The sequence below is a fragment of the Suncus etruscus genome, chromosome 11 (genome assembly GCF_024139225.1).
Source record: "Suncus etruscus isolate mSunEtr1 chromosome 11, mSunEtr1.pri.cur, whole genome shotgun sequence".
Classification (NCBI taxonomy): Eukaryota; Metazoa; Chordata; class Mammalia; order Eulipotyphla; family Soricidae; genus Suncus; species Suncus etruscus.
Window position 1 is genome coordinate 62,243,619 of NC_064858.1, and position 25,358 is coordinate 62,268,976.

At 44.2% G+C, this 25,358-nt stretch overlaps 1 protein-coding gene across 1 annotated transcript in view; it reads right to left on the minus strand.

Moving 5' to 3' along the window:
• APPL2 (adaptor protein, phosphotyrosine interacting with PH domain and leucine zipper 2) overlaps positions 1-25,358 on the minus strand; it is an 81,141-nt gene that overhangs the window by 5,837 nt on the left and 49,946 nt on the right. The window contains exons 6-17 of the mRNA XM_049783155.1: positions 19,603-19,644; positions 19,411-19,469; positions 18,180-18,326; positions 13,342-13,424; positions 9,455-9,613; positions 8,029-8,217; positions 6,998-7,040; positions 6,838-6,894; positions 6,632-6,720; positions 3,681-3,839; positions 3,495-3,547; positions 1,741-1,915 (exon numbers count right to left, since the gene is read on the minus strand). Of these exons, the coding sequence (XP_049639112.1) occupies positions 1,741-1,915; positions 3,495-3,547; positions 3,681-3,839; positions 6,632-6,720; positions 6,838-6,894; positions 6,998-7,040; positions 8,029-8,217; positions 9,455-9,613; positions 13,342-13,424; positions 18,180-18,326; positions 19,411-19,469; positions 19,603-19,644 (1,255 nt within the window). The remainder of the gene's footprint in view (positions 1-1,740; positions 1,916-3,494; positions 3,548-3,680; positions 3,840-6,631; positions 6,721-6,837; positions 6,895-6,997; positions 7,041-8,028; positions 8,218-9,454; positions 9,614-13,341; positions 13,425-18,179; positions 18,327-19,410; positions 19,470-19,602; positions 19,645-25,358) is intronic.

A 25,358-nucleotide genomic window follows, 5' to 3' on the forward strand; every position in this document is an offset into this window, starting at 1 on the left:
TATTGGGGGGAGCTCAAGAAAGTTCTCACAGTTATTTCATCTATAAAGCTGGGATAAGAATCCCCAAAGAATTGGCTTAACAAAAAAAAAATATCCTGAAATTTCGAGTGAGCTGCAAAACTTCAGTATTGCTTTTATGTACTTATGGATATGAATTGGTTAATTTTTTTTTTTTTTGTAGTTTTTGGGTCACACCCGGCAGTGCTCAGGGATTATTCCTGGCTCCAGGCTCAGAAATTGCTCCCGGCAGGCACGGGGGACCATATGGGACGCCGGGATTTGAACCAATGACCTCCTGCATGAAAGGCAAACGCCTTACCTCCATGCTATCTCTCCGGCCCCGAATTGGTTAATTTTTAAATATATTCCATAAACAATTTCCTACAGGTTGATATTATTGTCTTTTGTGTTTGTTTATTTTTTGTTTTTGTTTTTGGGGGGGGCCACTCTTGGTAGTACTTAGAGCTCTGCATTCTGGATCATTCGTAGAGGTTTTCTGGATATATTGTATGGAGTTCAGGAGATCGCAAATATAGGTCAACCTTTTGCAAGGTAAAACACCCTACCCTCTGTATTCTCTCAGTTTCTCTCTGGCCCCTCCTGTATTTTACTTAGATATTTTATAGGTTTTTCTATTAACTAAAGCTTAAAAACATAATCTGTCATTTTTTTTGTTTTTGGGCCATATCCGATGATGCTCCGGAGTTACTCCTGGGTATGGACTCAGAAATAGCTCCTGGCTTGGGGGACCATGTGGGACACTGGGGATCCAATCAGGTCCATCCTGGCTCTGCCACGTGCAAGGCAAATGCCCTATCACTGCGCTATTGCGCCCAATCTGTCACTTTTTGTAACTAAATTTTGCTGTCTAAAACTGGAAATATAAACTTGCTTTTGAGTTCGCAACATGCAAGTGAACTGTAGTGGAAATGTTATAAACATCTAACAAAGTTAACTATTAATAACAAATATAACGGAATGCTTGTCTCTGGATTTTCTTATTGTGGAATTTCACATAAATGATCATCTAATGTGACCTTTGTGTCTTTTTCCTCTTAGTATGTTTTTAAGATTCATTATGTTGTACCATTTTTTTTATTTTAATTAATTTCCCCCTGTCATCCTTAAAATAATTTTTATTGTGACCAAAGTGAATTATGAATCTTTCTCAATAATATTTAAGGTACATAGTGACAATGAATCAGGGCCATTCCCACCACCAGTGTTGTCCTTCTTCTACCCCTCTTCCCAGCATGCATTTTCTTTTAAGGCTCACTATTATTCCACTGTTACAATCATTTATTATTTGGATTGTTTCCATCTTTTGGCTATTATGATAGTTTAGCAGCTCAGTGAATAATTTTTTCAACATTATTTGGCTATAATGATAAGGGGGGAACAAGGTTGGCATCCATTGTGCGTGGTTGGTCCAATTTCCCCATGTTTTGAGTTTTTCTCTGGGTATCTCTTTTTCTCCCTCTTCCCAAAGATGTGCACATCTTTATTAATGTGGAGGATACCTGCTGAGACAGGCTCCAGATATGCTGAGGTAGAAACTAAAAGGGGCTGTGAGATGAATGAATGCAAATTACTGTCTAATCCTGTAAATATTTTGGTTGCTTATTCAGAAATTTGGTGATTGATCAGTCTATCTAAACAAGCACTGTAGCTTAAACATGAATGTTCCTTTGAAAAGGGTGTCTCCGACAGAAGGTGTAAAAACATAGGAAATTAAAGTACCTCAGGGTTTGGCTGGTGACCATCATATGGGACTCTGCCATCCGGAAGATGTTATGAATAGCCCGAGCAGCCAACACTTGTCTCATCGCTTCGTAAATCACTTCTGTAGTGCTGTCTGTCTTAACTTCCATTGATCCCAAAAATCGAACTATAAACATCTGTTGCAACAGTGAATCTGCAAGAGAGCTCAGGACATTCTCGATCTCGAAGCATGAAAATCTCAGGCTTTACTTGGTGGCTGTGGAGGGGTTTCTGCTTAAGTTTCTCATAGCTCTGCTTTTGTTTTTCTTTTTTCTTGGTGTTTTAAGTTTTTTTTTTTCCTTGTTTTGTAGCCTTACCTGGTGGTGCTCAGGGGTTATTCCTGGCTCTTTGCTCAGAAATTACTCCTCGCAGGCTTGGAGGATCATATGGGATCAAACCTGTGCTGTCTGTGTGCAAGGCAAACAACCTATTTACTCCAGTCCTACAGCTCTGCTTTTATCCACCCTTCAACACCCAAGCTCTTCGCCTGTGGTCATCATTTTGCCTCTCTGGAGCTGTATCATTAGATACATTAGATCATTAGATATCCCTTGGTCTTCATTGGCTGGATGAAAGGTGGTACCAGATGAGTATCTCCTCACAGTGAAATTCCAGCATGCTACATCTGGTGGCATTACAGGCCCCTGGGCTTTTCCACTAAATGGCAGATATAGGTGATTTTGGTCAGTAATTCGCACAGAAGAGAACAGTGTACTCTACCAAAGGGTAGTGCTGGTATTCTGTGCACTCATGGAGATCTCAGAGTACAACTTACTGCCAGTACCGACTTTGAGGATGGGGGAAGTGGCCTCTCCAATGTTGCAAGGAGCCTACAACCACTTCCCATTATACTCAGCCCTCCAGTGCACAAGGGACTAATTGGTACCACAGACTGAACTTGGGGCCTTGGCACCAGCCTTTTGCACTGTCTGCCCAGTCCCAAGTTTGACTGTTGTGTGAGGGAACTGGCCCCGGCATAGTGGACCAGCAGCCATCAGATCAGACATAAGGTCATAAACAAGGTGTCAGGATGCGCCTACAGAAATAACTAATAATTTACTTACATATTTTCAGACCAGTAAGCCCACTTTATCCTCTCAGTATTACTGCCCTGAAAAATAACCTAAAAGGCTGGTGTGGTAGCACAGCGGGTAGGGTGCTTGTCTTGCACAGTTGACCTGGGTTTGAGTCTCAGCATCCTATATAATCCCCCCAAACCCTGCCAGGAGTAATTCCTGAGCACAGAGCCAGATCTGGGTCATGAGCACCACTGAGTCTGATTCAAAACTAAATAGGGAGCCAGAGAGATAGCACAGTGGTAGGGCAGTTGCCTTGCACGTGGCTGACCCGGGACAGATCTGGGTTTGGTTCCTGGCATCCCATTTGGTCCCCTGAGCCTGCCAGGAGTGATTTCTGAGTGCAGAGCCAAGAGTAACCTGATTGCTGCTGGGTGTGGCCCAAAAACAAAAAATGCCAAAAAAAAAAAAAAAACACCTTAAGGTTACAAAAATTAATAAAATTGTAACAAACAGAATATTATAGTTGATCTTTAGAGAAATGGATTTTGTCCATGAGTTTGGAGTTATTTTGCTTTGAGTGTCAATTCTATGAAGACAGCTTGACAGTAGATAGAAGCTGATCTGATTGGGAATGCTGTGCCTACTGTGATCTCTGGCTGCCTCCCAAGGCACAGAGTACCCTGAGTGGGGAGACTCCCCACTTCTGCTTCTTACCTTCGGCTTCAGGGAACATGTAATCCTCAGTTTCACCAAAAGGATTGGTACGTCTAGGAAAGTAGCAAGAGTCAAAGAATCATCACCACAACTATTCCAGCTAAAAAGATACTTCACATGACTGGCCTGGAGGAAGCAGTCAGTTGGGAGACTCCCGACCCCCGAGATAACCACCCTGGCATGTACCTGCCCCCTCGGTTCTGGTCCAGGAATTCTGTGGCAGGAAGTACAATGTCAAACTGAATGGGTGTCCCAGGAGCAATCAGTTGATCAGCTTCAGGCACACTGACTTCGGCTTTGGGAATGTTCTTGTCATTTCCCACATCTAAATGTTTCCAGTTCTGGCTGGAATATGAAAATAAGGGCAGGGGGGAAATCAACAATGAATGGCATGACTGTGCTGGATGCTGATATGACTTTTATAGTAGGAGGGGAAGATTTTAATCATCTGTAAAACATGTTGATCCAAATCTTTCCCATGGGGTTACCACACGGCTCTTTCCCATCCATAGACCCCTGAGCTTGACCACACAGCAGCCTGGATTGTGTTCCCCAACTTCCTTCAGTAGCTGCTGATTTTGTCGATATATCTGTGAGACGGGGATTGGAGGACAGGGGCTCTGAGCCAAGGCCTTTATTGCCTAAGACAAAAGATTAACTGAAGGGGCAGAGAGATAGAATAATGGAAAGGGGCTCGCCTTGCACATAGCTGACTTGGGGTTCTATCTTTGGCACCCAAGATGGTCCTCCAGTCTCACTGAGAATGATCCCTGAGTATTACCAGGAGTAAGCCCTGAGCACAGCAAGGTGTGGCCCCCAAATAAAAAAAAACTCAGAAACTGTCAGATGAATAAATAATATAAGTTGGCCTAGCATTCAGTCACAAGGTAACTTTAGTTTTTCCCGAGAAACTGTCTCCACTCCCCTCCTGTATCCTCCTTGAGAACCCTACAAGCAACTGTTTTCCCTGATTTTCTGCTTCAAACCTTCTATTGCTCACTCACTCAGCTGTACTGCAGAAATGAACTCAGCTTCCCATTCTTCCTAGAAGCTTGCCAGGCAGCCTGACCCTCTCAGTTCTAAGTCAGCCAAGGGACAGGCTTGTAGCACTCAGAGCACTGTACCCCTTGCTCCCATCGAGTGGAGCAAGGACAGGAGGGGTGATCATGTGCTCCTGCGGTTCTGTCATAGAGTGTTCAGATTCAACATGTGTCTAATTTTCCCACTATAGGGAGTAAATTATGAAGAGGAAAGAACATGTTAGCATTAATTCCTTACACTGAAGCAGAGAAAAGTCTCTCAGTTCCTGAGAAAGATCCTGCAGCAAGATTCAAGCCAAGAGAAAAAGCAACATGCATGTAAGTGCTCACAACAAGACAGCTGAGAGTAAAGGAACAGACGCTGGCTTAGCCTCCTCAATCCTCAATAGTGAGGAGTGAGGCAGACAGACAGGTCGGAAAGAGCCCTCATGGCAATAAATTCTTGAGACAATGAAAGTTCTTGGGATGTAGATTTGGAGGAGTTATTTTGTCACTAATAAGATCTTTACCAGGCAGCTCTGCACTCAGCGAAGACTGAACTATACGTCCCACCTCCAAGCTCCAGCAAGAACAAAGGCCAAGAAGGAAGGTCAAAGAAGACCATTAACTACCCCCAAAACTACCCCCCACCCCCATAACCACCATAGCAATGGAGTTAACCTAGGTAGAAAGTTCCACATGGGGCAGGTTGGGAGAAACCCTATAAAAGCCAATTTAGAACAGAGGAAATGATCATGTGTTGCCGACCCATGTAGATGGTTCCTGAGCACAAGCTGCTGCTGCCCTGCTTTCATACTGGCATATGGACCGAGGCGCTCTCCACTTTAAGAGAAGCCTGTATTCTCTCTTGAGCACTTTACTTTTTTTTTTTGGGGGGGGGCACACCCGTTTGATGCTCAGGGATTACTCCTGGCTAAACGCTCAGAAATTGCCCCGTCTTGGGGGACCATATGAGACGCTGGGGGATCGAACCGCGGTCGCGATCTTTCATTGGCTAGCTCTTGCAAGGCAGACGCCTTACCTCTAGCGCCACCTCGCCGGCCCCTCTTGAGCACTTTACATCTCTCTCTCTCTCTCTCTCTCTCTCTCTCTCTCTCTCTCTCTCTCTCCTTCCTCAGGATTTCTAAACCAATATATATATGTATATATATACATATATAAAACATATGTATATATGTATATAAATGTATTTTTATATATATGTATAAGTATACATATATATAATTGGGCACATCCAAAATTGCACTCGGGTTATTTATGGCTCTGTGCACAAGAATTACTTCTGGCAGGCTTGGGGACCACATGGAGTACCAAGGATCAAATCTAGATTAGCAAGGCAAGTGCCTTACCCACTGTGTTATCACTCCAGCCTCAATAAAACTAGTTTTTACTTCACTGCTTGTCTCCTGAAATTCTTTTCTGAAAGAAAGTTGGGAAGCCTGGATAAAGTATAGGACTGACTTTGCTTTCATATAAAGAAACAAGGCTCACAGCCCTAGATCCACCCACACATTCCTAGGTGAGCGAGGTGATTAGAGAGAAAGTAGCAAGATTTCTTTTTGGGGGCTGCCACCTCTCTACCCATATAAGTTAGAGAATCCTGCCAGCATCAGGACTCACAAGAATGAGCTGAGGTGCAGGGGCAATCATGAAAGACCAACCTGTCAACAAATGCACATCTAAGCACAACAGGCAAGGAACGAAACAGAAAGGGTGGCTCTGGTCCTGGTTTGGCTTTTGGTTTTGGTTCTGTAACTTGCTATTGGCACAAAGTGCAGGGAGAACTCCTGATCAGTTGCCCTACTGCTTGGGCCTACATCAGGTGATCGGCCAAATGAATGGTTCTGAATGCTGCAAAGTACGACAGTTCCAGTGGCGGCAATTTGGAGAGAAAATGACATGTCCAAGCTGGAGAGGGGTGCAACAGGGAAGGGACTTGCCTTGCTTTGCATGTGCTGACCCTGACATGATCCCTCAGCAATGCCACTCCTGGGCCACAGAGGTAGGAATAGCCCCTGTGCATTGTGGGCTGTAACCCCCAGGACACAAAAACATGCCAAATTCTAGGAAAGCTCATTCTTTTTGTCCTTTACTCACCTGGGGCACAGGCCTTCTTGCTTTTTTCCCAAACTGGTAATGGGAGTGACTGCTTGGAGGGCTGACTCGTTCAGTCTGATGGCGACTGCCTGAAAAACCCAGGGAGACCGCTTAGACCTGAGGTGGCAGAGTGGGGAGGCAGAGATGGGGGTGGGTAAGGACAGGCAGTGAGGCAGAGGCTAGGTGCAGCAGGGCATCTCAGTCACCTCAGGGTTGTCCGTCAGGTAGATTTGTCTGGAGATGTTGTTGATGGCACAGATCCACTGCAAGAGAAAGTGAAGACCTGGCTGAATCCCAAAACCCCACAGCTCAGGATTCAGATTTTTCCCACCAGGAAAGGAGTGGAGCAGACAAAGTCATACCCACCTCTTCATTTTCTTTCCTGCTCTCTGCCTGGAGGATGATGCCCCTGAAATGAAGTGAATCTGACTGAGTGCGCCTGGACTCCTTGATCCTGCTTGGAGGATCCACAAACGAGAGCAGCCCCAGCTCAGACGCTGATGAAGGAGTCTTTGGCCAATCCGCTGCACCCGTACCCCAAGAGTTGGTGTTAACAGAACCCGCCTTGGCCAGGGCACTTCTGAAACAGACCCCAAGTTTGCGAGTATCTCTGACATGTCCCCTGTGAACTCATCGCTGCCTCTGTAGAGACAGGATACGGGCAGCTAAGGAGCTGCCACTTTATCCCAGGTCACTCATGTTCAGTCATGCAGGAAGGATAGTTGATAACTAAACACGTGACTGAACAGGGTCTGATCCCAGCATTTCATATGCTTTCCGAGCCCCACCAGGAGTGACCCTTGAGTGAAGAGTCAGGAGTAACCCCCTGAGTACTAAGAGGTATGGCCCATACTCCCAAAGTGTCCCATGGTCATGTGAGGGTGCACTGCATACCTCCGGAGTCTAGCCCCTGCCCCTCCTGAAGATGCTACAGTTCAAGGGAAATCTCACCTCAGATGCCAGCAGGAAAGAAATTAGAGCAGCTGAGTCAACAGAGAGGGGAGTCCGGAGACTGACCCAGCTCTACTCAAGTATATCAGGGGACCTCAAAACAGCCTTGCAGAGTGGGAGAATGCCACCACTGGGAAAGCCACCTGGCATGCTGTCACAGCTGCCATACTTTAGTCTGTATGCTGGGAGCATTGGTCACCAATAGGTGACCTGAGATGGGTCCCTGGACTGCTCTTCCTCCCCTCCCTTCCTCTTGCTTCCCACAAAGTGAGGGAGGAGCACAGGGATCAGGCCCTGCCTGGCAAACTCCAGGGCCTCAACTCTCTCCTCAGGACCACGGGCATGTCTATATGCTGTAGGGAAGTACAACTTCCCTTCTGGAAGGCCAGCAGCACCTCAAAACAGGACCTGGCTATGGAGGAGGAGAACAGGCTGTGGAGACATACGGTTTGCCGCTGGGCGTGCTAATCTGAAAGCAGTAGCGCCGGTCCTCGCAGTCCACCGCCATCACTGAGCAGTTGTCCAGGTCCTGAATGAGGCCTCCAGCCACGGCGCCCCTGGGCTGGCACATGAGGTTCCCACCTTGAGTGAAGAAGTACAGTCGCTCCCAGGTGGTGGTGACCAGCCCTGTTTTGCTGCAAGAATTTGTGTTTTCAAAAGGCTTGTTGGGATGGGCAACCTCTCAGGCACAGAACCTCTGCCATCTCTTTGGTGGGGAATGGAAGCAGGTCAGAAAACGTGTCTTTGGATTAAGATGATTCACAGGCAAGGAGAGGAAAAGGTCTGATCACGCATAGCAGAAGGTACAGATGGGTCTGCCCACTTCAGCACCACATACCTGCGGCAGCCGACCTCTGGTTTCTGGCCCCACAGGAGGAGACCTTGCGTGGGACACTGGCTCCCCTAAGACCTGGGTCAAAAACTGATTCCCAGCGGTGCAGCCCCACTTCTGGAAAATGCCAGTCAAACTCCAGCATGTTTTCTGTAGAGTTTGAGGGAGCTCAGGACCATGTGCCAGGACCTCCACTCACAGCCCATGACCAGGTCTCCCAGCAGCACACAGGCAGGATTGGAGGCCCTTGGGTTTTCTGTCGCAAGAGACATGGCAATGCAAGGAATTGAGAATATCTGATAGTGCACAAGCTGCCAGCCATGATTTCACTTACCCCCTGGCACAACTGGATGAAGTAGGTGTGAGTACCAGCACCTTTTACAGACGAAGCCATGGTGGCTGACCTCAGTAGCTAGTACCTGCTAGTAGCTCCCTGCACCCCTCACACAGAGAAGGTTCAGACATGAGTGATGAACAGATCTAAGCTCTGTGAGTGGAGACTAGCATTCTCAACAGGGAGTAATAGGCCACCCTGCCAAAGGATCCACTGGTAAAAATCATGCAAATGGAGTCACACCATGAGACTAGGGAAGCATGAGACAGAAGAATGGGAATTGGGAAGAGAAGACAGGTCAGAGGAAACCATAGTCAGAAAAAGACTGAGACATACTGACCCAGGTTCAAATCCCAGCAACCAACCAATATGGTTCCTTGAGCACAGGCATAACCAACCCCTGGATACCATCAGGTGTGGCCCCACAAACAAACAAAGAATTATTTCAAACTTAAAATGTGTCACGAGTCCTTTCTGGAGGGCTTGAGGGGTAAATAATGGGGTTCTAAAGTCTTATAGCACCCATAACTTCAGACCAGATTTCTCATCTGCAGGGGTGGAAGAGGAAAGGGCTAGTGAGTCTGAGTGACTCAGGATGACCTCGGTCAGGTTTTGGGTCTGGGTGAGCAGGGTGAGATCTCAGCACAGCTAGGAGGAAGAGATGTATGAGTCTCCCCACAGAATGGAGCAGGCCAGGTGCACTCACTTTCTGAGGTTGAGGTACCCAGCCTTCTGGATGAGGTTCCTGTTGATTTGAGGTGCAGAGATGTCGGCATCGGGCATATACACAGTCTCTTCCACAGAAAGAAATTCCTGCTGTGACACCATCATCTTCTCTGTCTCAGTGTCCAGCTCTACTTCGATACTTGAGAGAGAGAGAGAGTGAGAGAGATAAAGAGAGAAAGATAAAGAGAGAGAGAGAGAGAGAGAGAGAGAGAATGGGGTGAGCCCCTCAAAGACCTCTAGCCCTGCCCAGCAGCCAATGGCGGTGATGTCCCCAAACTTCCTGCCAAGCAGAGGGAAAGCCACCTTCTTTATCAGAGCCCCAGATCTCTAGCCCCAATTCAGTGCCCAAGGCCCAGATCTCACAGAGACTCTAGCCAGTGCTACTGACAACTGGGATGCTTAGGGACCCACCTGCCCTGTCCTCATGTTAACCCACTGATTCTGGCTTGACCTTGGCTGTGACGTAATGCAAATTTAAGAATCAACATGTTACAGGCGGTTAGTCTTGACCCCCAAATGTCAAAATCAGAAAGAAGTTTGGGGGCAGCAAATCCAAGCAAGTGTTTCCCAAAGGAGGGCCTTGGGGTTTTTGCAGCAAAAATGGAGTCAGTTCCCAGCCTCCCTGTTCTTTCAGAGAGCACAGCACACACTGCTGATAGTCTATTTGTCATTCTTTAAAACATTGCAATTTACAACTCTATTTTGTTGAATACAGCTCATGCACACAGCCAATCTAGGTAATTCTGCTTGGCTGGTGTTTTGCTGGAATGAAGGTGCCTCAATAGGGACAGACAAGTTGGAGGATAAAGGGGCCAGGCTGTCCTGCTTAGTCACTGCCAAAGCTGAAAGAATGGACTGAAGGTTAGGTAGATGGGGCCAGGGATATGACTCAGTAAGCATCTTTCCTTTTTCCCTTCCTTTCCTTTCCTTTCCCTTCCTTTCCTTTCCTTTCCTTTCCTTTCCTTTCCTTTCCTTTCCTTTCCTTTCCTTTCCTTTCCTTTCCTTTCCTTTCCTTTCCTTTCCCTTTCCCTTTTTCCCTTTCCCTTTTCCCTTTCCCTTTCCCTTTTTCCCTTTCCCTTTCCCTTTTTCCCTTTCCCTTCCCCTTCCCCTTCCCTTTCCTTCCCCTTCCCCTTTCCCTTCCTCTTTCTTTCTTTCTTTCTTTCTTTCTTTCTTTCTTTCTTTCTTTCTTTCTTTCTTTCTTTCTTTCTTTCTTTCTTTCTTTCTTTCTTTCTTTCTTTCTTTCTTTCTTTCTTTCTTTCTTTCTTTCTTTCTTTCTCTCTCTTTCCCTCCTCCCTTCCTCCCTTCCTTTTTTTTCTCTCTCTGGCCAGGGATATGGTTCAGTAAGCATTTCTCTCTCTCTCTCTTTCTCTCTCTCTCAGGTCAAGCCAGAGTAGTACTTGCCCTGCCTGCAGCCAACCTAGGGTCAATCTCTGGCATCCCATATGTTTCCCTGAGCATGTCAAGGAGTGATTTCTGAGTGCAGAGCCAGGTGGAGACCAGTGAGCATCGCTGGATGTGGCCCCCAAACAAAACAAACTAAAACAGACAAAAAGCACTGCTGCCTATATAAAGAAGAAATGGTAGAAGTGCCTCTACATAGCACCAAGGAATCACTCCACCTGTCTGAGGTTGGTTGGTTTTGAAACCTCTCTCAGGCCTGGTGCAGCAAAGTGTCTGGGCTTCTGCCTCAGGGGCAGGTGGGCAGACCCGGGACTCACCTAGGATACTGTTCCTGGACCTCTGCAGGCCTTGGCTGGCTGTCAGTGCTCACTAGTGAGGTAGCAAAACCACCTTATTGGAGAGGAGCCAAATTTTGAATCAAAATTCAAACTGGACATATTTTTACTATGGGAACCATATGCTGCCTTCCTCACTCAATGGGGCTCCTTGGCTGTTGCCCTCAGAACAGCAATTGCCTGCTCAGGCAGCAGGAGTGACCCGAACCAAGCACTGGGGAAAAGGGCTTTCCCCATGTAAAGGGGAACTTCAGCCCACCCTGAGCCAGTGCACATGGTGCTGGCTGAAACTGTGCTCTATCTAGCTTAGCACTACTGACAAGGAGGCTCAAGACATAGACCACCATGTCTTAAATATGAGCATAGATATGCTGCCACTCTGAATAAAAAATCTAGTTTGTTAATAAAGAAAAAAAAAGGTGAAGCAGAGATTTGCCTAGAAACAAAGCAAGCCATGGATTCTTAGATTCTGAGAAAGAAACCCTGTGAGATAAGGAGACAGTGAACTGCTTTAAAGAGATGATTTAACCAGCTCCCGTTTCTTTTCTAACATCCGCAGTGGCTAACAATCTAATGAAAAGACAAGGCAATGAAATGAGATTTCCCAAATTGTGCTATGTAACTATAGCTAAGATAACTCACTCACTGCTGCCAGTTCTGAGCAGAGGAAAGGGCTTAAGAAAGGTGCCTAAGGATCCTAAAACTAACTCTCTGTAGGATTATTTAGCACTGGCTTTACTTGGGATGGAGCCCTCTATTTTCAGCACATTTGGAGCTGGCTTCAGCCTAAATAAATTCTGCTATTTGGCCTCCATTAAGGTGCTATTGCAACATTCGCAAGGCAATTAGCAGCTTTCTTTTCATTTTTTCCACACAAAATAAAAAGTCTGCATACTCGCCTTTCCATCTTGTGTATTTTATGTGATCAACTCTTCCTAAAGAGTCCCTAGGAATCATGGAAAACACTTGGGAACATTTTTATACTAAAACACTGTTTCTAGAGGAAAGGAGTGTCCCTCTAGGCCACTTCCAGAAGTCAATAAAAAGAGAAAAAAGGAGAAAGAGAGAGATGAGGAGACAGTCTAAATAACTTAAGTATATGCCTCAGCTTCCATACGAGCACCATATGGATCCCCTAAGAACTTCAGGGTGTGACCCTAATGAGCCTGAGCACCAAATCCCCACTGCTAGGATAAGTAACAATGGGAATTGGCACCACTGAGGAGCCCCACACCCCCATACACACCCCATCTCAACCCTTACGCAGTCCCCTCTCCAATCAAAAAAGTGATGGCACAATGGCAATAGGAGAATCTGTAGAGATGATGATGTAGCCTTTTTAGGGGATAGGGATGGGGGAGAGGGAACACCCAGCTGTGCTTAGGGATGACTGCTCTGTATTCAAGGCTGCTGTCAGCAGTGCTCAGGGGAATCACATACTGCTGAAGATGGAACCAGGCCTCCTGCAGGCAGGCAGACTTTGCTGAGCTCTCTCTGATCCAGATGCTATGATCTAAATAAGACTTCTCTATAAGACTGAACTGCTGATGTCAATGCATTCACAAGGAGTTAATTTCCCTTTTTTTTTTGTTTTGTTTAGTTTGGGGGTCACATTGATGATGTTCAAGGTTTGCTTACCCCTGGCTCTATATTTAGAAATCACTTCTGGTGGTGCTTGGGAGACCATATGATGTGGCAGGGAATTGAACCCCAGTTGGCTGCATGTTAGGCAAGGCCCTACCTGCTTCTCCAGCCTTCTTTCTCTCTGTTAAAGTAATGTGCTAGAGCTTTCTGACAAGTTGCAAAACATCACCGTGGCTGACTGCTAACCCTACCGGCTCTCAGAGCAAACAGCAAAGAACTCTACCTCTATAGCAATACAATCTAGCCTCAGGTTCAACATTCATGACAAAGTGGCAATTTATAAAAGAGCAGGAAGCTGGATTTAATGGGGAAAAACTGTGTTCCACTGAGGCCCAGAGGGAGACACAGAGGCCTCCAGCTTTCAGCCATGATGCTCAGGAGCACTGAGAGCAGAGGGCATCATTTCCGGGTGGGGGTGATGCTCTTCTGCTTCCCGGAGAAGGTGGCTAGGGCAGAAAAAGCCAAAGGGCACACAAGACCCAGTTACCTATGTACCATGCCAGAGACAGAGGACAAGGAGCTGTCCATGCTCTGCGAAAACATCTCAGCTCCCTTCTTGAAAAAGTCGATCTGAAAAACAGGGTCAAGAAAGTGCAAGAGTCAACTAGAAGATGTGATGGCCAGGGTCACTTTAGGGCCCCAAGAGAAACTCATGGGCCCATTGAATCTCCCAAATGAGGCCCACATCCCTGAGAACACCCGGTAACTGCATGGAAAAACCTGGCAGAGTCATCTTGATAAATCCTTGTGAACCAACAGAATCATGGGAATAGCCCAGCTGGTTTAAAAATCACTCTAAAAATTACTTTTATTATTTTGTTTTGGGGTCACACTCTGCAGTGTACAGGGCTTACTCCCTTGGGGGACCATATGGGGTGCCAGAGAGCAAGCAATTCTTGGCCAGCCATTTGCAAAGCAAGTACCCTGCCTGCTGTACTATTGTTCTAGCCCATAATAATTACTGTTTATAATGTCATCATCATGTTTCTCTTCAAATGAATTATAGCTAGTTCCAGGGCTGGGTAAAGGCTAGTATGTCAGGGGCTAACTTGGCTAAGCCTGCCCTACCAGCAGAAAAATGGATCAACAAAGCAAAGCTTTGAGACCTTGGATGGATGCAGAGGGAACACTGGGTTTGAACCCTAGAAAGCTCTTCTCACACCAACAAGGGGTAACAGTATAGGGTTACTCCTACTCCCAGCATTCTTAGACAAACTCTCAGACCCTAGAAGAGGCACCCCAAGAGCCCTGCAGACTCTAAGCATAGAAAGAAAAAAGGAGCTGCTTCCTCTCTCTAGGAAACCAAGAGGAAACTGCTTCTCGGGACTCTCAGAATGTCTGGGCTCCCCTACTCATCCTGAGGCAACAGGATGTAATCTATAGCCTTTCCTCCCTGAGAGGCAGTTTCCAGTATTCCCTATGGTATTTAAGAACCAGAATCAAAAAAAAAAAAAAAAAGAATCAGAATCCCATGTGAGGCACTTCTTCAGACATTAGCTGTACTGCCCACAAGGGTGAAGGTCATTGCTGTGTGAGCTTTGAAACACAGCAGCATTCTGGAATCTACCTTTTCTGCTCTCCTGTGTCTTGGACTTTGATCATGCTGCCCATCATTCCCTTGGGGCACTTTTTCAGAGGTGAGCTGTCTCGCCCACAAAGGGTGGAGCCAGAGGAGCAAGGCCTCTCCTCTTTGCTCCCTGGCTGCATGCATCTTCTAGCCAATGAACCCCACCATAACAATGTAGGGAAAAAAAAAACCACACAACAAGCATGACAATGGGGAAACAACACAGGACAACACCATGCACAGAGAATGAAGATGGCAGCTCTGATTATCTGAAAAGTGCCAACCACCAGTTAGCATCTCAGATAAGGAGTTTAAAGAAGAAATATGGAGGAAGCTCATAGAACTCAAAGAACATAGATTGAACTGAGCAGACCACAGAAATCTGAAAGAGAGAAAGAGAGAAATCAGAAAACTTCAAACTGAAATAACAGGACTGAAAAACTCAGTAGATGAAATGAAAAACTCAATGGAAAGCCTCTCTGACAGAGTAACAGCAGTTGAGGACAGAATCAGTGAGCTGGAAAATAAGATGCAAAACAACGTCAAACAGCAGAAGAGATTGGAAAAGAGCCTTAAAGCAAATGATCAGGCAATGGAAAATATACTCAAATAATGTGAACAGATGAAAATGGAAGTCTTTGATAAACTCAACAGGAACAAAGAAAAATACAAAACCCTGCTTCAAGAAATAAAAGAGGACACAAGGAAATAGAACCACATACCCTGCTCATGGATTGGGAGGATTAATGTAATTAAATTGGCAATATTCTCCAAAGCATTGTACAGATTTAATGCAATCCCTTTATAAGGATACCCATGACATTCTTCAAAGAAGTGGATCAAACACTCCCTAAATTCATTTGGAACAATAAACACCCACAAATAGCTAGCACAACCTTTGGGAAAAAGAATATGGGAGGCACCACTTTCCCCAACTTTACATTTTATTACAAAGCTACAGTCATTAAAGCAACAAGGTACCGGAGTAAAGACATTTGAGTATTCAGATAAAGGGACAAGAAATACAAAATGAAGCTAGAAAAGCCTCTTCAACAAGTGGTGTTGGGACAATTAGTCAGCCACTTGCAAAAAAGCGAATTCAGACCGCCATCAAACACCATGCACCAAGGTCAAATCTAAATGGATTAAAGACCTTGATATCAGACCCAAAACAATAAGGTATATAGAACAAAATGAAGGTAAAACATTGCAGGACATTGAGACTGAAAACATCCTTAAGGAGGAAACAGCACTCTCCAAACAAGTGGAAGCATTGATAAACAGATGGGACTATATTAAGCTGAGAAACTTCTGCATCTCAAAAGAAATATAGTGCCTAGGATACAAAAGCCACCCACAGAATCGGAGAATTTCACCCAATACCCATAAGTCTAGGGGCTAATATTTAAGATTCACCCAATACCCATAAGACTAGGGGCTAATATTTAAGATATACAAAGCACAAGAAACAAACAAACAAAAAAACTAACCCCATCAAAAATGGGGAGAAAAAAATGAACAATTTGTCAAAGAAGAAATATAAATGGCCAAAAGGCACATGAACAATCAGTTCTGGTGGGGATGTGGAGAGAAAGGAACTCTAATTCACTGCTGGTGGGAATGCCCTCTAGTCTAGCCTTTATGGAAATATAGTTTAGCCTTTATGAAATATGGAGATTCCTCATAAAACTGGAAATTGAATTCCCGTATGATCCAGTTTTACTACTCCTAGGGATATACCCTAGGAACACAAAAATGCAATACAAATATAACTTCCTCACACCTATATTCACTGCAGAGCTATTTACAATAGCCAAATTATGGAAACAACCAAGATGCCATTCAACAGATGAATGGCTAAGACACTGTGGTACATATACACAATGAAATATTATGCAGCCATCAGGAGAGATGAAGTCATGAAAGTTTTCTATACATGGATGAACAAGGACACTGTTATGCTGAATGAAATAAGATAGAGGGAGAGAGACACAGAATAATATCACTGATCTATAAGTTTTGAGAAGAATAAAAGATATTATTGTTATAATGCCCAGAGATGAGGCTGAAAGGACTAGCTCACGATATGAAGCTCACCACAAAGAGTGATGAGTGCAGTTAGAGAACAACTATCATGACAATATTAATGAGTGAGCAAAGTAATTCTGCCAGTCTTGAATACAGGCAAGGGGTAGGGAGGAGAAAATGGGAGGCATTGGTGATGGAAATGTTGCACTGGTAAAGGGGGGTGTTCTTTTTATGACTGAAACCCAACTACAATCACGTTTGTAATGATAGTTGTTAAGTAAAAATATTATTAAAAAGAAGACAATGCAGAAAAAAATCTTCAGGCTGGGGATAGGAGTCCTAGGGTTAAAGAGCAGCCTTTCATGTGCCCAACCCTGGGTTCATGCACTTCTCAGTGCACCCCTGCAGGCTCCCTTAAGCACTTTCTGCCAGCTCTACTGTATGCCTGGATCCTTGCACTCTCACAATGAATCCAAAGCCTGGTTGGCTACAAATTGCTGGAAGGGGGCCCAGGGCTTTGAGATCCACTCACTTCCTACAGCCCAGGTAGGAGAAGTGATGTAGTCCTTAAGTAGGATACAGTGAAACCAACCTGAATTAAACCCAACCTAGAGATTCAGTAAGGTCCCAGGAAGGTCTGAACCCATCAGGGTCCTCCAGGATACATAGAACAGACCTGGGGCTGCTCCTGCTGAGACTCAGTGCAGGGGCCACCCTGATCCAGGGCTGATGCTAAGCCAGTGTCAGCAACTCCAAAGGACAGGAAGGCCAGTCCAGGTAGGTGCTAACAGAAGAAGGAGAAGAACTGGCATCCTATAACAAGGCCTGGGCAGCCATGGGGACATTGAAGTCACATTGAGCAAAGAGAGAGAGGAGGGTAGTGGTGGCAAGTGAGAGCATAGAGGCAGTACAAAGTCCATCGCGAGGGTACAGCAAAGGTGCTCACAGTTCACATGGGGGTTTTGGTTTCACCTAGCTTTTGACCCTAAAAGAGATTATCCTCTTAACTAGCACTTGCCAAAGCAAAAGCACTCTTCCATGCATTCACCATTCAACAACACAACTCGAGGGAGGTGAAAGATGACAGAGTCTAAATGGCTCATTGTCTTCCCATCTCCCCTCCCCTGGATGAAACAGTGCTTGTAAAAACAGGGTCCCCTGCAAAACAGGTTAGATCAGCCACAAACCCTGTGGGCTTTGATTGACACTGTTCACATCTAGCATCCCTATGTCCCCAGTTCATGCCACAAAGGGTCACACCATTTATGATATAGGGCTCCCTATAGGGCCACATCCAGGAGACCCTTCGTAACAGTGATGCCCTGCCCTGGGCTCCTGATGGTAACACTCTAGAGCACAATCTCAGTCACACAGAGCAGCAAAGAAATGAGTCCAGCTTTTGTCTGTGTGCTTCATTCTACCAACCAGAGAGATAGCTACTTTTCAGGAAATGGGAGCAGTCCTGGACTTCAGACAAAGGGCCTCAGCAACTCCTTCCTGCAGGAGTTGTTAGGTCAAGGCTATTCCTCCCATATGGGGCACATGTAGCCCCATCAAGTTCAGCTAAGTGTAATAGGGCCTACTAGGCAGCTCTCTTGGGGGTGAATCTCAAGTGCTTCCAAGGAGTTGGTTTCTTTCAAGCCGCTTCTGTCTCTCCATGTGCTACCTCAGCAGAATGCCTTTGTTCCCCTCCATTGGCATTGGTTTGACGCAGGTGAAAGGTCGCTCACCTGCCCTCGGGCAAAGCCTACCATGGGCTCCATCATGGCCATGCGTTTTGAGTACTGAAGTGTGTTAAGGGCACAGTAGTACTGTAGGGCTGAAAGGTGTTGTTTCCGCCGAGCAGCTGCTACTTCCTTCACCACCTCGCTCTTTACCTGCTCAAGGCAAAAAGACTTGGAGTTACCTAGTGCATGCAAGGTGGCTTCTCAATGGGAACACCAGCTCTCTGTGCAAATCATGAAATGCAGGTAGTCTCCACCAAAAAGTTCAAATGTTCCACATGAAAGACATCAAAGAAACAGCATCTTGGTATTCATGAAGCTTTTCTGGGGTAGAAACCAACATTTTCTATGGGAAGCCCACAAGTGCAACCAATGGCCCTTTGGGAAAAGAACATGGCAGCATGCACTGAAAGATATAAACACTTTGGTTCACTTTTTGCAGGGTTTGGGAGGTTCAGCAGGTGATGCTCAAGAGTTACTTCTGGTTCTGTACTCAGGAATCACTCCTGGTGGTACTCAGGGTAGGTACCATGGTGCTGTGGTTCGAAAGCAAGGCAAGCTCCTGCTTACTATACTATTATTGCTTTGGCCCTAGTATTTTGGTTCACTTAAAGTGTTCATGTAACTGAAGTTACAGGAAATTATGTGAAAGAAGTACAAATCTATGGGCATGAAAAATTCAATATTATGACAACAAATGAAAGGTAGGAAATTTGAGTAAAAGGATCAGAATCAACACTAATCAAGGGAAAGAAGTTCAAGCAACCCAGTTCAAATGAAACAGCTTTCCATAGAAGTCAGCAGGGATGATTAAAATCCTTATTTGCAGTGGCCATGATTGTTGAAATAGGAAAAGGGTTGAGGTATGCGCCCTGAATGTGTAAGAGCCCAGATCAATCTGCAACACTATGTGGGTCTCTAGACAGTGCTGGGTGCTGCCTGGACACCACTACACTGTCCACACAATATTATGTCCTTGGCCACATTAACTGAAGTCTCATGGAAGGGCCTCCAGACCCCCTGAGCTTGGAAATCTCCCCGACAAAATGTATGAATATAATTTTAAGTTGTTTAATAAATTTTAGAAGTGACAGTCTAGTTATGAGACTTGAAGTATCTATTTTTTAAAATATCCATAAAAGAATTTTTAAGTGAACTAAGTTAAAAACATCTTGCAAGGAATGTTTTTTTTTTTAAAGGGATGGGGGGTTAAAAAATCTTGCAAGGTGGGTCTTACCTTTTCATTTTCTTTCTTTTTAGGAAGCTTGCTATATTTGGCCATGGCAAGGTCATGCTCTACAAATAAAGAGGCAGGTTAGCAAGCAGCAGACTGAGACACAAGAGCACCCTTCAGTGCTTTGCCTGCTGACCCAGTGAACCAACACTGCCACTAAGCCCTCTCAGTGACAACAGAGTTGCTATTGCTTACCATTGCTGGCGAGTCCAAAGAGGTCCTTTAATGTGCTTACTTCTGAATAAGAGAAAAGAATCATTTCAGAGCCCAAGAAAATCAAATAGGGAAGCTTGGCACCACCTGCTTTCCCAAGCAGCTTTTCCAGGCCTGGGGGAAGGAGAGGCTGAGCAGGTGACTCCTTTTCAGCTTCTCTGCCCTCGAGGGGTCCAACCCTGGTAGTCAGGCATCCTGCTGTCAAGGGTCATGTGATTTATACTGCACCCCACCCATTGTCCCTTCTGGCCTGTAAAGGAGGGTGACTGGGGTGTGGGCACAAGTGAATGCAAGTCAGCTGATACTATTCAGAGACCTTGAGTCTAAAGCTCTGATTCTTTATTCAGCTCTTAACATGAGTGTCAAGTCCCTCAAAATGTTCTGCCTAGAAATGTTCTGCTCCTGTCATTTTCCCATCTGACAAAGTCACCAGTGACTAAAGAATAGAAGGGTTTGTCCTCTTGGAAACCACAGATGCAACAGAGAACAATGTCCTTGCAGCAAAGCCAGCTGCAGTTCAGGGTCTCTGTGTGGGTACCTTGGCCATCACACATGGAATTAATCCAAAATCCAGAGTCCAAAAAGTCTCCTAGTTCAGTGGGAGCCCCAGGTGGGACACTTTAGAGATACGTCAAAAAAATTAACCCTTGACCTGCTGTTCAGAGACTATAGTTTGGGATTTGCTTCAAGATGGCCTCCAGGTTCTTCTCTGCCTTTCCTGAATTCTTGAAGCTCTCCTCAGAGCCCTGGGAAGTGAACCCCCAAAAAACTGTATTCTGAAGCTGCCCAGCGAGCAAGTGAGTAAGAACTGGCTGGCTGTGGGGGTTGCCAGGTGGAGTGCTGATTGCTCTACCTGCCTAGACTCCGCCCTGCTGTGCTTTTTTTTGAGGACCCTGAAGACCTGAAGGAAAATCTGTCCTGTGCTTCTCTGTCTTTCCTGAATTCTTGAAGCTCTCCTCAGAGCCCTGGGAAGCGAAGCCCCTAAAACTGTCACCTAGAGGCCCCAGAAGAGCACGGCTGCTCTGCTTCGCTTCGCGGCTGCACACTCTTTCTAACCAATAAACCCCACCACAACACGCAGAAAAAAATCACACTACAAGCTTGACAATGGGGAAACCTTGCAGGCAAACACCATGCACAGAGAATGGAGACAATAGTTTGGATGACCCAAAAAATTTCAACCATCTGATTAACCTCTTTGATAAGAAGCCTAAGCTGGTCTTCCATAGAAATATGGAAGATGTTCATAGAACTCAAAGAAAGCATAGACCGATCTAAACAGAACACAAAGACAGAAATCAAAAAACTCCAAACTGAAATAACAGATCTGAAAAACACGGTACCTCAACTGAAGAACTCAGTGGATAGCCTCTCCAACAGGTTAACAGAGGCTGAGGACAGAATCAACGTACTGAAAGATGAGATGCAGAAAAAATCAACACAACAGAAGAAACTGGAAAAGAACCTTAAGACAAATGATCCGGCAATGGAAAAGGTACTCAAGGAATGTGAACAGATGAAAATAGAAGTCTTTGATAAACTCAACAGAAACAACATAAGAATCATTGGAGTCTCACAGGCCCAGGTAGGAGATCCCCAGGAAGAATCAACTGTCAGAGACATCATCAAAGAGATACTCCCAGAGTTAAACACTACATGCAATCAAATCCTGCATGTCCCAAGAGTACCAGCTAAAAGAGACCCGAAAAAAAAAACAAAAACACCCCAAGACACATCCTTGTTACAATGACAAATCCCACAGATAGAGATAGAACACTGAAAGCAGCAAGACAAAAAGGGAAATTACATTCAAAGGAGCATCCTTAAGACTCACAGCAGACATGTCACAGGAAACTCTCAAGGCCAGAAGACAGTGGTGGGATATTGTGACAAGACTGAATGAAATGAATTGAATCACCGAGAATACTGCACCCAGCCCGTCTCACATTCAGGTTTGAAGGAAGGATACATAGCTTCATGGATAAACAACAGCTCAGAAACTTCACAGATGAAAAACCAGCCTTAAAGGAAAAACTGACAGGTCTACTCTAAAACAAGAGAGACCAACAAACACAGCAAACTTATCTACAAAGATGACATTAAATCCTATGACAATCATCTCCCTCAATGTCAATGGAATAAATTCACCAATTAGACACAGAGTGGCAAAATGGGTCAAAAAGATGAATCCAACCTTCTGCTGCCTACAAGAAACAATAATAATCAGAACAAACAGACTCAAAATCAAAGGCTGGAGGAAAATCATTCAAGCAAACAACACCCTTAAAAAATTGGGGTTGCCATATTAATATCTGATGACACCAACTTTATACTCAGAAAGATGGTAAGGGACAAAGATGGACACTTTGTACTAATAAAGGGATATGTACAACAAGAAGAAATCAGACTATTAAACATATATGCACCCAATAAGAGACTAGCAAACTAATACAATTATTGACAAATCTGAAATAAGACATCAATAATAACACAATAATTGTGGGAGACCTCAACACGGCCCTGTCAACACTTGATAGATCAACCAGACTGAAGTACAACAAAAACATACTAGCCCTGAAAAGAGAAATGGAAGAAAGAGGACTGGTAGATATATATAGGACATCCACCCCAAAAAACCTGGATACACATTCTTCTCCAATGTACATGGGTCATTCTCCAGGATAGACTACATGCTGACACATAAAACATACCTTCATAAAATCAAGAGGATAGAAATCTTGCAGGCTACCTTTGCTGACCATAAGGCTCTGAAATTAGATGTGAACTGCAAAGGGACACAGAAGAAAAACTTTGACAATTGGAAATTAAACAGCCTGCTACTGAACAACCAGTGGGTCCGAGATGAAATAAAAAAAGAAATCAAAACTTTCCTGGAAACAAATGATAATGAAGACACAAACTGCCAGAATCTATGAGACACAGCAAAAGCAGTCCTGAGAGGAAAATTTATAGCTTTGCAAGCACAGATCAGGAAAGAAGAAGGGGCATACCTGAATAACTTAATGATGCAGCTCATGAAATTAGAAAATGATCAACAAAAGGAACCAAAAATAGGGAGATAGAAGGAAATAACAAAGCTGAAAGCAGAAATCAATGAAGTGGAAACCCAAAAACAATCTGAAAGATCAATGAAAGCAGAAGTTGGTTCCTTAAAAAAATAAACAAGATTGATAGACCATTGGCAAAATTCCCAAAAAAGAGAGAGAAACCTGATAACCCATATTAGAAATGAAAAGGGGGAGATCACGACAGATATTGCAGAGATTCAAAGGGTAATCAGAGACTACTTTGAGAAACTTTATGCTACTAAACATGAGAACCTAGAAGAAATGGATAAATTCTTGGACACTTATAACCTTTCACGGTTAAGTAAGGAGGATGTAGCATATCTAAACACCCCCATCACTACTGAGGAAATTGAAACTGTAATCAAACTTCTGCCTAAAAAGAAAAGCCCAGGTCCAGATGGATTTACTAATGAATTTTTCAAACCTTTCAAGAGGAGCTACTACCAATCCTAGCCAGGCTCTTCCATGAAATTGAAAAAACGGGAAAACTCCCAAACAGCTTTTATGAAGCCAACATCACCTTGATACCAAAACCAGACAGAGATGCTGCCAAAAAAAAAAAAAAAATTACAGACCAATATCCCTGATGAATGCAGATGCAAAGACCTTCAACAAAATTCTGGCAAATAAGATCCAATGCATCATCAAGAAGATCATACACTATGGCCAAGTAGGTTTCATCCCAGGAATGCAAGGATGGTTTAACATCCGTAAATCTATCAACATAATACAAAACATCAACAACAAGAAAAATAAAAATCACATGATCATATCAATAGATGCAGAGAAAGCATTTGATAAGGTCCAACACCCATTCTTGATCAAAACTCTCAGCATGATGGAAATGAAAGGAACCTTTCTCAATCTAGTTGAAGCCATCTACCACAAGCCAATGGCAAATATTATCCTCAATGGAGAAAAACTAAAAGCCTTTCCTCTAAATTCTGGTATAAGACAAGGCTGTTTGCTCTCACCACTCCTCTTCAATATAGTACTGGAAGTACTTGCTATAGTGATCAGGTAAGAAAAAGATATCAAAGGCATCCAGATAGGAAAGGAAGAAGTGAAGCTCTCCCTGTCTGCAGATGGCATGATATTCTACTTAGAAAACCCTAAAGACTCTACTAAAAAGCTTCTAAAAACAATAGATTCATATAGCAAGGTGGCAGGCTACAAAATTAACAATGGCCTTTTTATACATCAATAATGATAGGGAAGAGATGGACGTTAAGAAGGCAATCCCATTCACATTAGTGCCACACAAACTCAAATATCTTGGAGTCAACTTGACCAAAGATGTGAAGGACCTATACAAAGAAAACTACAAAGCCCTGCTCCAAGAAATAAGAGAAAACACACGGAAATGGAAACACATATACTGCTAATGGATTGGCAGGATTAACATCATTAAAATGACAATACTCCTCAAAGCATTATACAGATTTAATGCAATCCCTCTAAAGATACCCATGACATTCTTCAAAGAAGTGGAACAAACACTTAGAAGTTCATCTGGAACAATAAACACCCTTGAATAGCTAAAGCACTCATAAGGAAAAGGAATATGGGAGGCATTACATTCCCCAACTTCAAACTGTACTACAAAGCAATAGTTATCAAAACAGTATGGTATTGGAATAAAGACAGACCCTCAGATCAGTAAAATAGGCTTGAGTTCTCAAAGAATGTTCCCCAGACATACAAGCACCTAATTTTTGACAAAGAAGCAAGAAATCCTAAGTGGAGCAGGGGAAACCTCTTCAATAAATGGTGCTGGCAGAACTGGTTAGCCACTTGCAAAAAAGCGAACATAGACCCCCAGTTAACATCAAGTATGAAGGTAAAATCCAAATGGATTAAAGACCTTGATATCAGACCTGATACCATAAGGTATATAGAACAACACATCAGTAAAACACTCCATGACATTGAGACTAAAGACATCTTCATGGAGGAAACTGCACTTTCCAAACAAGTGGAAACAGAGATAAACAGATGGGAATACATTAAGCTGAGAAGCTTCTGCACCTCAAAAGAAATAGTGCCCAGAATACTAGAGCCACGCACCATGTGTGAGAATTTGTTCATCCAATACCCTACAGATAAGGGGCTAATATCCAAAATATACAGGGTACTGACAGAACTTTACAAGAAAAAAATATCTAATCCCATCAAAAAATGGGGAGAAGAAATGAACAGACACTTTGATAAAAAAAAAGAAATTCAAATGGCCAAAAGATACACGAAAAAATGCTCCTTATCACTAATCATCAGGGAGATGCAAATCAAAACAGCAATGAGATACCATCTCACACCACAGAGATTGGCACACATCACAAAGAACGAGAACAATCAGTGCTGATGGGGATGTGGAGAGAAAGGAACTCTTATCTACTGCTGGTGGGAATGCCGTCTAGTCCAACCTCTATGGAAAGCAATATGGAGATTCCTCCAAAAATTGGAAACTGAGCTTCCATTTGACCCAGCTATTCCACTCCTAGGAATATACCCTAGGAACACAAGAATACAATACAAAAATCCCTTCCTCACACCTATATTTATTGCAGCACTATTCACAATAGCCAGTCTCTGAAAACAACCAAGATGCCCTTCATCTGATGAATGGCTAAAGAAACTGTGGTACATATA